The 17,291-nt window shown below is 34.3% G+C and overlaps 1 protein-coding gene across 4 annotated transcripts in view; it reads left to right on the top strand.

Moving 5' to 3' along the window:
* PAX5 (paired box 5) overlaps positions 1 to 17,291 on the top strand; it is a 254,936-nt gene that overhangs the window by 139,016 nt on the left and 98,629 nt on the right. For all 4 annotated transcript variants that reach the window (XM_039344814.1, XM_039344812.1, XM_039344815.1 and 1 more), the window contains one exon: positions 3,957 to 4,086. In XM_039344814.1, the coding sequence (XP_039200748.1) occupies positions 3,957 to 4,086 (130 nt within the window). The remainder of the gene's footprint in view (positions 1 to 3,956; positions 4,087 to 17,291) is intronic.

Here is a 17,291-nt window from a genome sequence, read left to right as displayed (position 1 = left end):
GAGAAAGACAAGTATATATGATGTCCCCTTGTTGTTAATCTATTTATGGAGAAATGTATGTGGAATATTTGTAGTGATATAAGAAGTATTTTTGTTAGGGCACATAAAGATGATGGCTGATTGCTGGCTGAGAAGCAGAATAATCTGCAAGGAATGTTAGACTAATGGTGCAAAATGAAGTATGGATCTGAAAATTGATGTAGCAAAGAGTTAGATTGACAGATTAAACAGGGAGAAAGGTGAAGGAATACGAGTTATACATAAATGACAAAAACTAGAGGAAGTAAATTTGTGTTTACATACCTCAGTAGAATGTAGGAAAAAGGATGGAGAATTTTTAAATTATGCCAGTGCTGGTGGAAGAAAGCTGTTGGGTAGATATCATCTGCTGGGAGAAATGAATGTTGAAAGAGTAAGCTTCTGCCCAATTGGTTCTCTGGAAATGAGACTTGGTTATGCCAGGCAAAACATACAAGCAATTTAAATGCAGCAAGAATTGGTAACGTAAGAACAGTGAGTGCAAATCAAGAAGTGAGGGAATCAAGAATGTTTGGATGCGGGATGAAATGTGAATTAAATGCAAAAGTGAGTGTACCGATACACTAAGGTGATTTAGTCATACAGATAAACGAGGCTAGCATTGCAAAACAGATATTTGAAGGAAGATTGAATGGGCTCAAAGGAAGGGGAGGAGACCAAGAAACTAGAGGTTGAACAGAGTTGACAAAGTCCACAAAAATAAAGAGAGTTCAAGAACAAACGGCAGTATACAAAGTGCTGTATGGAGGAAGATTAGCTTGCCGGAATGGAAAGGTATGGAAAGATATAACAATGGTATTGGTGCAAACTAGTTTTAGCCATGTTTCCTCTTGGGATTTTTTCCTATTTCAATCTTTACATTCTTTCTCACTCCTTTTCTGTGCATTGCATAAACTTGCTTACTCCAGAAAGAAATAGCATGAGGGACAGGTAGGCATGTGCACCTTGTCTTGTTAGGAGAATTTTCTTTAAATTGTTAAAAATACATATATGTATCTTTATCTGCCTCAGGGACATCTGTTTCTTCTCTGTAGCTCTACATATCTATTCTCTCTCCTTTATTTCCTAGAGAGCCAACAATCCATAATTTATCAACATTAACACTATCATTATCATGATAGCAACATTATCCTGGGACACATATATTTGCCTTCATTCATAATTTCTCTGTATAAATTCATAATTTTTCTGAATAGACAATCTTACGCCCAACATACTCCTGTATTGAATCATTGTGAGAGACCTGTTCCAAATCTTTAGAAAAAGTAGACCAGCCTGGCTATTTCCATAAGCAAAGATGGGAGAGAATTTTTTTCTCCTCAGAACTGTTCTTTATACACTTGCTACCCCTCTTGTATTTCAAGTTGGATTTCAAGCTTTAATCTGACTTCCCAATTTCTTATCGTGTTTTATATTGTTCTTTCTTTTCTGTATTTTGACACCTAAATCACTTAAAGTACTTTTACCATGTTCCAGTAATCTTTTGTGCAATTTATTTTCCTGAGGCGTGCTCTCCCCTGCTCTGTCTGTTATCAGTATATCCAGCAGCTTGCTTATGCCCAAGAGGCCCTGCCTCCATGATCTTTCCATGTAACAGGTAATCCTTGACTTATGACCACAATTGAGTTTAACCTTTCCGTTGCAAAGCAAGAGAATTATTGTGAATTTTGCCCCACCTTTCTTGTTATAGTTGTTAAGTGAATCACTGCAATTATTAAATTAGTAATACAGATGATCAGTGAATCTGGTTTCCCCATTGACTTTGCTTGTCAGAACCCCATAAATACACATCAGTTGCCAAGTGTCTGAATTTTGATCACATGACCATGGGGATGGTGCAGCTATCATAAGTGTGAAAAATGGTCATTTTTTTTTCAGTGCTGTTGTAACTTTGAATGTTGTCACTAAATGAATGGTTGTAAGTTGAGGATTACTTATATCGAAAAAGCTGGATTGCAACAGGCTATTTTATACCAACAAACAGAAAAAAATCTGATTATGTCCCCTGTTGGGCTACAGCTGCATTTATAGTAGTGTAGAGCTGGAAGACAAACTGGTCCCAAATTTTGATTTGGGAGATCTGACATGCCTTCAGTGAATAAGACAAAACAAAACAAAACAAAGAAACAAAAAAAAAAAAAAACCATGTCTAAAATTGCCCACATCACCTGGAGTCAGGATTCACCTCAATAATTGCAACAGAATTGTATCCATTTACAAATAATATACAAAGCATGCATTCTTATTAACAAATACATAGATAGGTTTGTTATCTTTATTTATTTTAAAACTACATTTCTGAAGAGAATAATCCTACAAATGCTAAGAGCATTTTGTTTTATGCTCTGTGGGTAATAGGTGGTCATTAAAACAGTCTGGCCAAAGTATCAACTGCAATTCCAATTCACCCCGAATAAAAAACTGAGGTGTTACAAATTATTAATGCATTTTTAAAGAAACCGCAATGAAAATAAAACAAGGGATTGTTCTACAGCACGGGTGTCAAACCCGTGACGTGTTGCGACATATCATGACTTTTTTTGCATTGCTGGAGCTGGGGTGGGTGCGGCCTCCGCATGATGCAACCGGCCCGTGGGCCGGCCATTAGACACCCCTGTTCTACAGTATCTTTCACCCTGGACAGAGTGGGCATTTTGGGATGAAAGTCCAGAGATAATGCATCACTGCTATATACCCCTAAGTAGATATAGAGCACCATTTTTTCTTTTAATATCCCTATGAAATAAGAGAGTTCAATTTCCAAGGAAAAATGCAAGGGAATGCACATCTATGTCAGTTTAAACAGAGACAGTTTATTTCAATGCTGCCTTGCACAGGAGGAGCTTGTTAGCTTTTTCTCTGAGCTATTTTATACTTATTTAAATATTTTATGCTGCTGTCCTGCATGAGAAGATAAAACAAAAATACAGCAGTGGCACATCCTTAAGGTTATTGCTTAAATGCAGACATACCCAAAGCACAGCTAAAAAACCAGACTGATATCTGAAACCAATAAATCACAAGAAACAACTGTAACTATAGCCAAAGCAAACATAATTAATGCAACACAAACCATTAACCGAAAGGTCAGGTAAACAGGACAGTCTATGTATTGCTTGATAATTGTTACATTCATGTATAATAGTTGGCTTGATAATTTCTTTACTAGTTGTAATATTAATTTTCTACTTGGCAATAGACTGCCACCTGTTTGTTATTTGAAGGAATGATTTCATATTTATCAATTTTTGTATACTGGTGAGATGCAACCTGATTGCAAAATGCAGTTTTATTTTAATGCATTATAATGGGGACATATTCTAAGATTAAAGTCTTCATGTCTCACAATACTTTTCTTGTTTTGGGAACATGTTAAATGGAAATTCTGTAATGGGTGCTCCAGCAGAGGATGCATTGCAGTTAAAAACTTTTTTTAAAAAAAACAACAAAACTTCTGCTAGTGCCTTATGAAACAAAGCAAACAATATTATTGTCATGCTTAATAATTCATGGTTTTTACAGAAAGCTTGTGGGAGTGATGCAGAGTTTCCCATGCTCTCCTCCCAATAATTAGATGCATTTTTTGAGATTACCTTGTGATTCACATTAGGAAGTGCTGGTGATTTGTCCACCAAATAATCTGAGAAACTAATATTTTTTTGGTTAACACAATACTGAAGCTTGCAGGATTCATGTTGGCACAATATCTCATCATAGTTTGAAACTGTTTTATTTCACGCTGCATCTGAACAGTAAAAATCAATCTTCAGGTATAAAATCACTATTATCACCATTATCATCTCACTAAGGCCATCACTGCCAGTATAGGAATGAAGCACTTAGCTTGGTTTTATCATATATTAGAATTTAATAGATGGAAAATATTACTCAATTATCTCATTTTTCTTTGAACTCAGTCAACAGAATATTCAGCCATGACATCACTAGCTGGTGGATTAGACGATATGAAGGCCAATTTAACAAGCCCTACATCAACAGATATAGGTGCCAGTGTCCCAGGACCACAATCAGATCCTATTGTGACAGGTAAGATAACTAGATACTTTAAAAAGAATGTATGTCACAAGTCGTGCTTGTGATGATATACTGTTTATGGTTTGTGGTATAAATATGAATTTAAGAAATGCTAGTTTTTTAAAAAAATAAATGAAACCTGAAGGTATTCAGAGATCTCAGTAGCTTGTATTCTATATAGATGTTCTACCTGTTTATTATTTCTATGAATAATTGCTTTATATTTGTGAGATACACCTTAGCAACAAAAATAACTTTGTTGTAATTGCAATAGAGATGAACAATTAATGCTTTAGAGACCATGTGCAGTTCACAAAGCTTATCAGGGCATCAGAAATTATGCCTTTCAATTTTTAAAGCAATTTTTAAGAAGCAAAGTTCCCCAAAAGCTTAGCAACACCAAATTGAAACACTGACTTCTTTGTGGTTTGACCCACTAGAAAAAATGAAAGAAACATGTCCCTATCTGTGAAAAAAAAAATCTATCTGAATGGGAAAGGCGGAAGGAACCAAACAGATATCTTTGGCTAAAAGAAAGCCCTACTGCTCTTGGTGACTCCTTATTGCCATTTTTTTTGTGAAACGGTGACTGTATTGCTATATTCTTTCTTTCTTGAGCAGCAATGGAGTTGTGGAATGAAGACTTTACTGGTCTGTTTGAACAGAGGCTGTCTGAAGCTTTATTACATCCTTACCCTCTAGAATGAGGGAAGAGTGAAGCCAGCTCCTCTGGAGCCATTGCTTGAAGATTTTCCAGGCAAATTAAATTACAAATTCCCAGGGAGCTGGATGAACTTAGTGGTTGCAGCACTGGGGGAAGAACCATGGGAATATATCCTTGCCTGTCTATAGAGATCATTTTGCTGCCTGGAAGACAGCATGTGAATTGATCCAGTCCAGTTTTCCACCCCCGTCTTTGCTGAACTGGAACAATCTTTTCCTGTAGTTTTCTATTTTAATACACTGAATGGGTTGCAATACAAATTCTTTGCATGAATTAATTTTGTTCAGTGGGTATAACAGTCTCATTCCATCTGTATCCTCCTTGTTCAAAACAAACAAACAAACAAATACCCCACAATTTTCTTCCCTGTGCCTATTCTATTTAATCCACTACTCAGGAAGGGGAAGATTATTTATCAATACAGCAAATATTACTGATTTTTTCTGGTTTAATAGTTTTTTTAGTTGTTTTGATAGGTATTTACTCTAATTTGCAGTAGCACTTTTAACTTCTACTGTTCGTATTTTTACTTTTTAATTTTTTTTTACTAATTTCTTATTTTATATTGTTTGTAGAAGACTGAACATTTATTTTTTAAATAAAGTATTTTATGTCTCTTAATATAATAAAAAGATACAAAAACAAAAAGGTACGGAAATATAAAAAACAAAAAGGAAAAATACATAGATAATATCAATTAATAATATATATTAGATTATGGATTTAAAAATAAAATGAATTGAGTTTCTAAGAAACAAATTATACCTTGACTATACAGAAAATAATTGGTAAGTTTTCCTCTAATTGATATGAAACCAATTGACAGATAAAAAATAAACACAGATTAACAATCTGAGATTTAAGATCTAGTTTCACAGAGTCATTCCAGTAAAGAATGCAGTGATTTTAACTACAGTCCACTGGAAATCTAGATTCTTCATACATCATTAAGTTCCAAATATCTGGTATATAGTTCAACTTTACACTAACTTCTTTATACCTTATTTCCTCTTCTCAGTGTTGAATTGAGAAAATGAATTACATTAAACCAAAATGGAACTTCGATGGGATAGGCTCAAAATGTGAAATTAAAATCCTTTCCACTATTTAAAATTTCAAATTTTCAACATTTTAATGTTGGCATCCAGTCTTTACTAAATATCTTAAGTGTTTAGTACATTGCAAATATATATTTTTGGTTGAATGAAAAGTGTTTAAAGATTAAGAGGCTTGCAGACACACAGACACATATGTCGTTTAAAACTAACACAATCGATTTACATAAAGTATTAAAACTCAGTTTTCTTTCGTTGTTACAATAATCCTGTCAATTAAAATAGCTTTAGAATCTTACATATTCCTTCAATAGTAATATAATTTAATGATTAATTAAAATTTTAATATTATTAGGTTAATAAATACTAACAATGTAATAATGATGACCAATCATAATAATAATTATTTAGGAGTTTCAGATGGTGCTAGTGCATTCAATTAATCAGTTAATCAAAAACATTTTAATTGGATATATTTCCATTCATCAGTTTTTAAGTTCTTCCTTGAAATGCTTTATAAGGTTGTTAGAGAATAAGTTTAGCTAAGTTATCAATATGATGTCTTGGCTACACCCCTCAATCCCAAATTGTTCCAATTGTCAATTACGAGATTAGAAATAAAATCTTTTTTCTCAATATATTCCAAATATATCTTGCAGTCTTTAATGGGAAACATTTCCTTTTATAGATAGAGATACAGAATAAAAATAGATCCAAACCCCTGCCAAGATACCAAGGAAAACAAACAGTAATCAAGATGTGTCCATGAAGGCTTTAGAAAAAAATAACCTCAGATAGATATGAAAATATATATCAGTGATAAAGCACTAAATCTGAAAATCAAAACTCCCTCACTATAAGAAAGTTGTTATTTTGACAAAACTGGTGAAGCTATCAATCCAATATAAACGTTTTCATCTGTTTAAAATACCCAGACAGATTTAACATCCACATACCTCTAAAAATAGATATTAATTTAATCATACTTAATTTTTTCCCATTAAAGCATTTGATCATTTAATATCAATAATAATTTGAGGTAAACATTTTGAAATACATATTTTACTGACCTTGAGATTTTCCTAGAAACAATAATTCCAAGATTCTTAAAAAAATACAAACTTTATATGAGGTCCCAATTTTTATATCTTTCAATAGGTACATTAGATTCTATTGGATATATAATAGAATTATTCCACTTAATTGAATAGCTTGATAACTTACCAAAATATACTACATCCATCAATTTTGATAGAGAACTTTAATAATTTTTTAAAAAAGTATAACAGCATCTAAAAACAATTTAAGTTTACCCACCAACCGTCTTATTGCCTGAGATACTCTTCAGCTTTTGAATCAAACAAGTCAGAAGTTCCAAATTTAAATTAAATGTAAAAGGAGACAACAGACATTCTTGACAGATTCCACAAAACATTCCAGTGAGTGAACAAATAATTTCATTTGTATTAATTCTGGCTGATGGAACTTAACTAATTAAAAGGTATTTTTCCAATTCAAATATTCAGGCTTGCAGCTGATATAAATATATAACTTACATGATATCATAGGGGAACAAAATTTACCTCTGTCTTTTCCTTCAGCCTCTCACCAATTTGTATAATATTGTACCCAACATGAGCAATGAAGATTTTACTTGCTTTTATGTCATACACCTGGATCTGAAGTAGAAAATAAAGAAGATTTAATTAGCTAGGTTTTATGCAGGTTATTTCACTGCATGACAAATGATGACCATAGGGGTGAATGTAGGGGGAAGGGAACAGAATTTCTGTCCAAGTCTGATAATGAGCTAGAAATAGGTCTGTCTACAGGCTTGGAGATATAGTCCTTAGCTTGCATTTGTTGTGATCCAAATGAGGTTATAGTTAAAAAAATATTGAGTTGTTGAAATCCTTTTGTGATAAAAAGGGTTGAATTTAAATATGTAGAAGTGGAGACTAGTGGTAACTGTATGGATTGCAGACAAGTGGATATGTGACACATTAGTGTTAGGTCAGAATTAATTGAGAAGAAGTGAACAGAAGGTTTAAATCCTCATAAACTTTCATGGTTCATAAATATTGTGAACACATAAGAATAAGAATAAAAGTATCATGGTATACATAAAAGGACCCAAACGTGTACAGTATATCCAAATAAAATGTAGTGATTCATTTATGTAGCACAAGAACTAACCAGCTCTGTTCTTCATACCGTTGTTTTCTTTCAACCCTATTTTTTATTCTTTGACAGTAGCTTTTACTTTTCAGTGATATTGTTTGTGTATTTTATAGTCACTATTTGTTCATCGGGTTTTGCTCCAATGTTCTTTAATAATTGGATGAAACTTACAGTATATCAGAACAGAGCAAGCAGAGTAGTACTGAAACTAACATATTATCTCACCTTGATCAGCTTTACCTGAAAGCAAGTCATTTTCATTAAATCATCAACATTATCTAAGCACACAATCCACCTAAATGGTGTTCTGTACTGTAACAGATTTTGTCCGGGAGCCCCATTATACCAGCCTTCCAGGAGAGAAATAAAGAAGTTTGCTATCAGGGGATTTCCACTCATACAATAGTTTATTTCTTTATGAAGATTAGGGCAAGTACAGAAAACAGGAGGTTTTTTTTTGTTAGAATAGTTTTCATTTCTATTGTTGCACTTCTGGTTCTTTGTCCCAATCAATCAAAAAATTCCATTGCTTTCTGAGGTTTCTGGAGGGGCATATTCAACCTAACTTAGATTATTATTATTATATTATAATTCACTAAGGTATGCTATGGTGTTGGTGAAGAACCTGGCAAGGTTTAGCTTCATCCCTTGTTTACAATAAATCAGCAGTTAGTTTCAGCATTATAGCTGCCTAGGCTACTACAGTTAGAGGCAGCTGGATGGTCCGAAGCTCTTATTTCCAGTGCCTTTTAGTTTGGGACAAACTAGCTAGGCAGACAAGAGAAGTAAACATGTGAAATATTAAATGTTATGGCCAATAATTGGAAGAAAGAAACCAAGAAACCAAATAGACCAAAGGAGGATAACAGGAATTGTAGGAAAAAGATGAATGTGTTTGATAAAAAATATTTTACAAAAATCTTCTAATAAAGTGGTATTTTGGTAACTGCTTTGAAACTCATCAAATGTAGTACTCAACACATTTTGATGCAAAAATGTTGTCCTGGTACTATAATAATAATAGTAGTAAAGTTGGAAGGGACCTTGGAGGTCATCTAGTCCAACCCCCTGCTCGGGCAGGAAACCCTACACCATTGCGGACAAATGGCTGTCCAGTCTCTTCTTAAAAACTTCCAGTGTTGGAGCATTTACTGCTTCTGGAGGCAAGCTGTTCCACTGATTAATTGTTCTCACTGTCAGAAAGTTTCTCCTTAGTTCTAGGTTGCTTCTCTCCTTGATTAGTTTCCACCCGTTGCTTCTTGTCCTGCCTTCGCACAGCCTAGAATGTGTTGGTGTTGGCTGCCATGTGACTCACTACATTATTCCTTATGGGAAAAATTGTTTGGTACTCATTATTTTTTGGTATTTATTGTGCCTCTTGGAACCGATTAACGATGACTACTGAGGTACAACTCTATATGTATCATGTTCAGCAGTGCTTAATAAAGCAATATGTAAAGTTCATAGGTCTCTGTCCTGAGGTTTCCTAATCTGAGAATACCGAAGATCACAAGATCAATTTACAGTCCTTGTACTAGATGATTCCATGCTTGCACACTTGATTTATATATTATATTATATTATATTATTATATTATTATGTTATAATATAATATCATATAATATAATATAATAATATAATATAATTATATATTATAATCTGGAAAGCAAATACAAGATTAATATTTTAACAGTTGAAATAGTTTTCACATATGATCTAGTAAGCTATTTTACTAAATATTTATAGTCACCAACTAAGCATTTAATTAGTTTCTAGTGTTATGGTGTCCCTGAGTGGCTTAGGCTATGCATATCTTGTTCTAAACTTAAAATATTAAAATGATGCTTGAATGCTTTGGTACTTACATTCTTCTTCTTCTTCTTCTTCTTCTTCTTCTTCTTCTTCTTCTTCTTCTTCTTCTTCTTCTTCTTCTTCTTCTTCTTCTTCTTCTTCTTCTTCTTGTTATTATTATTATTATTATTATTCTATTATTATTATTATTACTATAATATTGATCATCGCACAGTCAGCCAGAATTTCAGACTGGATTTGGCATTTTTGTCTACCTATCAAGGCCTTACCAGGACCTGGGATAGGCAGATGTGGATGTTTGATGGTATTACAAATATTGTCGCAGGATGGAAGCAGTTCCTAATATGGCCGCCTTTTGCAGTTGACTAATGGCGAATTTGTCAATGCCAATGGTGTTCAAGTGGTGCTCCAGTTGTTTTGGGATTGCACCCAAGGCGTCTATTACTATTGGTACTACATTATTATTATTATTATTATTATTATTGTCATTAGAGTGATATTTAAGGTTTCTTGGGGACATCTTTCTTTCCCCCTGAACCTTTTCTGTGCTGCTGTTTAGGACTGAATGCCTCAGAACCAAGATTGTCCAGGAGTCCTTAATCTAAAGTTTAATTCATTGCAGGAAGAACTATAGATTTTGAAAAAAAAAGCTTATGGGACATAACTTTTTAAATGTTCATTAGGATGCTATAAATCAAAGAGACACAACTTAATGTCATTTAGAGATTTTGGGCCACGACTTTTGTAAACCTCAAAAAACTCTGTGGTCTTTATTAGAGTTTATAGTCCAAAATATCTGGAATGCACTGAATTGCTCACTAATGCTCTCATCAACTAGGGGTCAAGCAAACCAATTCTTTCTCTTTTTATTTAGGGTTCCCCCCCCCCTTTCAGATTATCATTCCATGACTCAACTGCTCTTAACAACACATTTCTAATATCATATGTTCTCTTTGTAGATCCTTTATAATTCTCATTTTTAACTTCCTGAAGTAGAAGGAAGAAAAGTAGTAAATCCTGAATTTTAGCAATACTGCATCATCCTCTCCTGTTTCAAATAAAGAAAAAAGAGAATATTTAGCATTAGTATGAACTTAGAATTTGATTCTCCAGATAATAATGTTTACTTCCTTAACAGTGAGAAAAAGTATTTTTGTCTTAGTGTAACTGAGCTCATAATTTTATAGGTAACATCAATGAAAATCATAATTACGTTGCATAATAATAGTTCAAATTCATATTCAATATGCTGAATTATTACTTGGTTTTAAGTACTCCACCTTAAAAATACCATAGATAATTTTTTTAAAAAACCATCAAAATGACAAGTAAATTAAGGTTGCCACCTCTTCCAAAGGGAAATAAAAAACTGTCAAAGCTCATTTGCATATGATTTATTTAGGTGTGTACGTAAGTCTGGCGAGTTGAAAATGAGTCTTTACCTCCCCATAGCAAACCCAAGTGCGCAAAGAAACATATACCTACACGCATATACAAACCTTCTCTCCATCTCCATTACAATATTAGTAACATAAAAACTTTTCATTCTGATGAAGAACATTCAGCTTGGAAAACTAATAAGGGAACAATAATTATTTAAGTTAAAATTCATTTAAATAACTATTTTAACTGTATTATTATTATTGGTTTACATTTCATCCTATTCATGTTTATTTTGTTGTAACTCCCAGGAAAATTTGAATGGGGTTAAGAGACTAAGGAGAATTGGAGCAGTATTAGTCTTAATAAATACTAGCTCGCCTAAGATCATTTCATCTATTGGTATTAAAGAACTGATAAATTGGTGTCACTACTTGCAATCCATCTTCTGATTAAAGAACAAAGCGAAGGCAAGATTAGATACAAAGGAGAACAAAGCTGTTTCACTTTTAATCATTTTATAGAAATGATGATCTTTATCTCCATCTGACTCAGTGACATATGTTGATTTGGTGATCTTAAGTTCATAACTAACATGGACTTTGAAGTGGGGAATGCCCAATTTATCACCATACCGTACAAATTCTCAATTTCTCAATATTCTTTTTTTTCTGAAGGAAAAAAGAGAGTTTTTTAATTAATTAGAACAATACAATCAAAGAATGTACAAAGAAAATTTACAAGTCATCTAGTCGAACCCTCTGTTTGGTATAGGAATAAACTTACTTATCCCTGACAGATGGCCACCCAATCCCATTTAAAAACTCACAACAAGGGCAAATTTATCATGATAGTTGGAGTCTTTTCTCCTAAATATATGGCATGCTTCTAGAATAAATTTGAACGTTATATTTGTATATCGGAATAAAAAGCTTTATGCTGGACATAAAACGTTTGCATATGAGCATTCCTGAGAATGATAAATGAAGGAGGTTTTATATCTACAAGAGAACAGAAATTTATAATATAATTAAAGAAATACACGATAGGAAAAGGCAATGTTCAGTACCTAATTCACTGAATCCTGCTCGGAAAAGAATCATACAACGGATCTCTGGGTATTCTTAGGGCAAAGGTAAACTAGCAACCCAAGATTAACAGTCTAATATAAAGGAGTATGCAGAATGATAAATAAACCAGGACACACAGAAAATTGTTAATTCTGCCTTTTGTGGTCAGTAACTGTCAGATACTGGAGAGTTGGTACCTCTTAAGGCGCATCACCAATATGCGATGAGCAAAGTATAAACTACTAGGCAGGCTCCAGTAGACTACTTTTAGTTTGCAAGTTGCTGGAAATGTAGTTTAGATGGGTCAAAGTTTAATTCTGCAGGGCATTTTTAATGTTCTTAAATGCAAATGTAATCTTAAGCATGAGTACATTAGTTCTGTTTTTTTAGATGCCTTATTTGTACATTAAAAATACAATAGAGAAATAAGGGAATTATAACAGAAAGAACCTAACAAAATAGAATAGATCAGATAAGATTGGTTAACCAATATCTATTACAAGTAAAATCACAAAAAAACCCAAAAAAACCCCCCACCCTCCTGCTGAAATTCTGAAAATTGTCATTTCCTCATTAAATATTGAACTTACATATAGTTTGAACTATCATGAATATTGTATCGTTCAACATCGTATCATATGTGTTAGGACATCTTCATTTTGTGTTGGAAAACCAAATGTAGTATTATGCATTTTTTAAAAAAATTACAAATGAATTGTAAATAGCGGCAGAAACCATTGATCCAATGGAGGAAATCGTTCTGTTTCATGAAAATAAAACCACTCAATTCCTTAGTGCTCCACAATTCAACACCCAGCAGGATATTAATGTGTGAAATGCTTAAAAGCCCCCATATTCTGGGATGAAGAGTTTGAGAAATGGGTTTTATTGTGGCCAAGAAAACTAATCTGGTTCTTTTGATAGGGCTGAGATCTGGAGTTCAAGCTTCAGCAGTTTTTATGAGAATGTCTAGGGACAGAGCTTGGCTTCCATTCATAAACTGACCTACGTCTAGTTTGTATTGTGAGTCCTGAGTTCTTAAGCCAACTCATAAAATAGTTTAATCAAGGCAAAATAGGCCGAGAACCACGCAGATAAGAGAGTTATGGCCACAGTGTTTCATTGTTCTTGTTTGCAAGCCAGGCTGGAGTAGGAAAGCAGCACTGAGAAATAATAATGTGAAAAGATCCTCAGTGCAGCTGTGGTGTCAGTCTGGGCTTTGCATTTCCTAGGCAGATTTGCAGATCTGATCTGCGGTAATATCATTTGAATGAAAAAAAAAAGAGTACTGTTTGGCATTCACATCAGCAGGTCCATAAAACTAGACCTAAATTATGGTGAAAGGAAATTTTGATGACACTTTTCTAGCCCGCTTCATTCACCAACTTGCTTGTGGTTATGGACCAGTGGCTGAACATCTGATTATAAAACTAGTTGATTTCTCTCCATCGTTTTTATGCCACATTAAATATTAAGTTAAAAAAAATCCTAGCTCTTGCTGCCTGCTGCCACGGTTCATAAGCATGCTCTCCATTTGCAAGCCAATGACATGTGCCCAGCTTATTACTGCTATAGTCAGCATTTCCTGAGCAGACCCTGATTGTTACTAATTACCTGCAGATGCATTTTCTTTGCTCTGCTGTGCTGACTTCAGCGTGGTCGCTATCACTTGGAGAGGACAAAGTGGCACCGAAATTGACACCTTTGCTTGCCTCTCCAGTAAGGCACGGGGGACAGATTGACGGAACCATAGGCCATTCTGATTGCCCTTGGCTGGCAAGTCACTTTATATTAGCCATGCCAAAAATGTGCTGAACAACCTAGCAGAAATGAGATTTTCAGAAATTTCCATTTCGGTACGATACCAGGCAATTCTGAACCTTGTGAAATAAAATTAAAAAAAATAAATTGAATTTTTGTAGGTGTCAAGCATGACGAGCAATATTTATATTTGAAAAATATCCTTTTCCCTAAGTCACTTTCCGTACCACATGCTATGCTAAAGTTTGTAGACTGGTTATAAAATGAGTGAACAATGTGGATCTGCCCCACAGCTACAATTCCAGCACATTCCTGCACTAAAATGCTTTAAAATCTAGGTATGCACAATCTGAACGTGAAGCTTCCCCTTAAATTAGTCTTGACTCTTAGTGACTTCATAGACAAATCTGGTAGTTTTCTTGGCAACAGTAGTGAAGTTGCAATACTTCTGGATTTCATATTATAAATCAGGAGTCCTCGACTTACGACCACAATTGAGCCCACAATTTCTGTTGCTAAGTGAGACATTTGTTAAGTCAGTTTTGCCACATTTTACTTTCTTGCCACAATTGTTAAATGAACCACTGTGGCTGTTAAGCTAGTAACTTGGTTGTTAAGTGAATTTGGCTTCTCCATTGACTTTGCTTGTCAGAAGGTCACAAAAGGTGATCACATGATCCTGGGACACTGTAAAAATATGAGACAGTTGCCAAGTGTCTGAATATTCATCACATGACAGTGGGATGCTGGAAGGGTCCTAAGTGTGAAAAAAAGGTCAGAAGTCACTTTTTTCAGTGCCGTTGTCACTTTGAATGGTCACTAAACAAACTTTTGTAAGTCAAGGACTTCCTGTATGACAGAATAAAGGTAAGATTAAAAAAAAAAGCAATTTTCTGCTTCTGGATTTTTTTTGTCAATTTCCAGCCTAATCCATCCCTTGGGAATTTGCTAATAGTGTCCTGTTTAAATACTAACTAGGTCCAACCATACTTAGCTAAAGTTTTGCACCCTGCTGTACATCTGTTGGATGACCTGCTTTTCATAAACACAGGTTTAGAACTCTTTTTCTTCATCAGATGTAAATATTACTTATTTTCAGTTAAAATATATCTACGGCTGCCCATCTTCAAACACAACTTTGGACACCTCACAGCAACAATTAAAACTCCAAACTTTAAAAACCATAAAGCACAATCAAAACCTGGTGCCTAAATAGGTATGCATGGATTTTTTTTCTTGAATGAAAATGGACACATGATCAAATATATACTATCTTGTATACGGTCTGTATGGTCATGGGTGGTAAGGATCTGGTACATATTTTGTTGGCAGTTACCTCAGAACCCAATCTAAAACTTAGGTAAAAGTTACTTAAAGTAGGGGAAGAGAAGAGAGAAAACAGAGATTAGTGCTGTATGTATGGAAATGGTTGAGCAATCACATAAACCTCTTAGGTTCCCAGCCATAAAATGAGAAAACTATTTTCTGGAAAAGATATTTAAGAGAGAAAATTTTCTAAAATGTTAATATAGAAGCAGTGGAACAAACTTTTTCTCCCTTTGCTGCTGCTGCTGCTGCTGCTGCTACTACTACTACTAGTAATAGGGAAAAATTGGATGCGTTTATTCGTTCAATTTCTATAGTTACCCAACTCAACTTAGTGACTCTGAGCAGCTTACAGTTTTAAAACTATGGAACAGGGGTGTCAAACTGCCGGCCTGCGGGCCGGAGCGTCATGGTGAAACTGGGCCCACCCCATTGCGATACGTCGCGACATGTCACGTGACATTGCGAGTTTGACACCCCTGCTGTAGAGCAATTTAAACAATAAAAAAAAACAATAAAAAGTAAAGACATCCAGAAAATGAATACAAATAACACCGGTGGTCCTTCTTAAGTCTATTCTATTCTATTTCTGCACAATTCTCCCCTTTAAAAAAGGCATTAAGACTTACACTTTCTTTACTTTTTAAAATTTATATATAGAAAAAAATTCTTATAAAGGAGAAGATTGCTTGAGCCTGTGTCTCCAGTGTGTAGTGTCCAAGCTCATTATGGAGCGCTTTGTACATACCAACATACATTTAGAAAACCTACCTTTAAGATAGAAGCAGAGTCCCCTTGAAGAATGTCAAATCATGTTTTATAGGGTTAGGACTAGCTGCATGTCAATCACATTCAGTCACCTTCTATGGGCTTTATGAGAAGGAGCTAGTTATCTGCCATATTTCATTCAAACTTCAGTTTACACTGTAGTACAACGAGGGTATTGCACTTGGCTAAAACTCATTTTTTCCCAGCAACATATGCTTGTGTATTAAAACTATTTCACAGAACAATTGTTAAAATTACCAAGATCATATATGTAAAGGGTTTTGAATATTTCAGAGTGTGATATAAGTGGTGATAAATTGTAGGGTTTGTTTTATTTAATTTCCTTAGTGAAGGTAAATAGTTTTGTTGCAAATAGTCCGTGCCCTGGTTTTAGTAAGAAACTGTATGGTTTATTTAAATCAAGTGTCTTCAAACTTGGCCCTTTTATGATTTGTGGACTTCAACTCCCAGAATTCTTCATCCAGGCACACTGGCTGAGGAATTCTGGGAGTTGAAGTCCACAAGTTATAAAAGGGCCAAGTTTGAAGACCCCTGATTTAAAAAGACCAATAATTTCATTTCTTAATTATCTTCAGACTATTAAATGAATGCAACTTACTCACTTGATCACATCCTTAACAACAAAATATTTATGGGGAATAGAAATACTATTACATTTATATAAGTTATACAAACAAGAAAAAAACCCATTATTTATTTATATTTAATTTATTTACCAGACTCACCCATCTCATGTCATGATTCTAGGCAAATCATACCAATCAATAAAAATATCCTTATCCAAAAAATAACAATATCCTTCTCTCAGGCACCAGACCAAACTGCCTCCTAACTCAACCTCCATCTTAGTTCAGTGCCTGAGAGAAGTGCCAAATTTTCACAGCCTTCTTGTAGTCTAAAAGGGTAGGAATACCTCAGATCTCAGGTGGAAAGCTACTTCAAAAGACTAGGGTGGCCACCCAAATAGGTGAAAAGGCATACTTCCAAGGTCACATTGAATGACAACATTTAAGGGAAGGGACCTTGAGTATACCCATCCTATGTAACCTAGTAGGATGGGGCAGATACCCTCAGTCCTGCAAATAACCTGGCTCTGTGCCATGTAGGACTTTAAAGCTG

The sequence above is a fragment of the Crotalus tigris genome, unplaced genomic scaffold, assembly GCF_016545835.1.
Source record: "Crotalus tigris isolate CLP2741 ecotype Arizona unplaced genomic scaffold, ASM1654583v1 scf7180000017939.2460400, whole genome shotgun sequence".
NCBI lineage: Eukaryota > Metazoa > Chordata > Lepidosauria > Squamata > Viperidae > Crotalus > Crotalus tigris.
The sequence above is the reverse complement of the archived record's forward strand: the minus strand, read 5'-3'. Positions and strand labels throughout refer to the sequence as shown.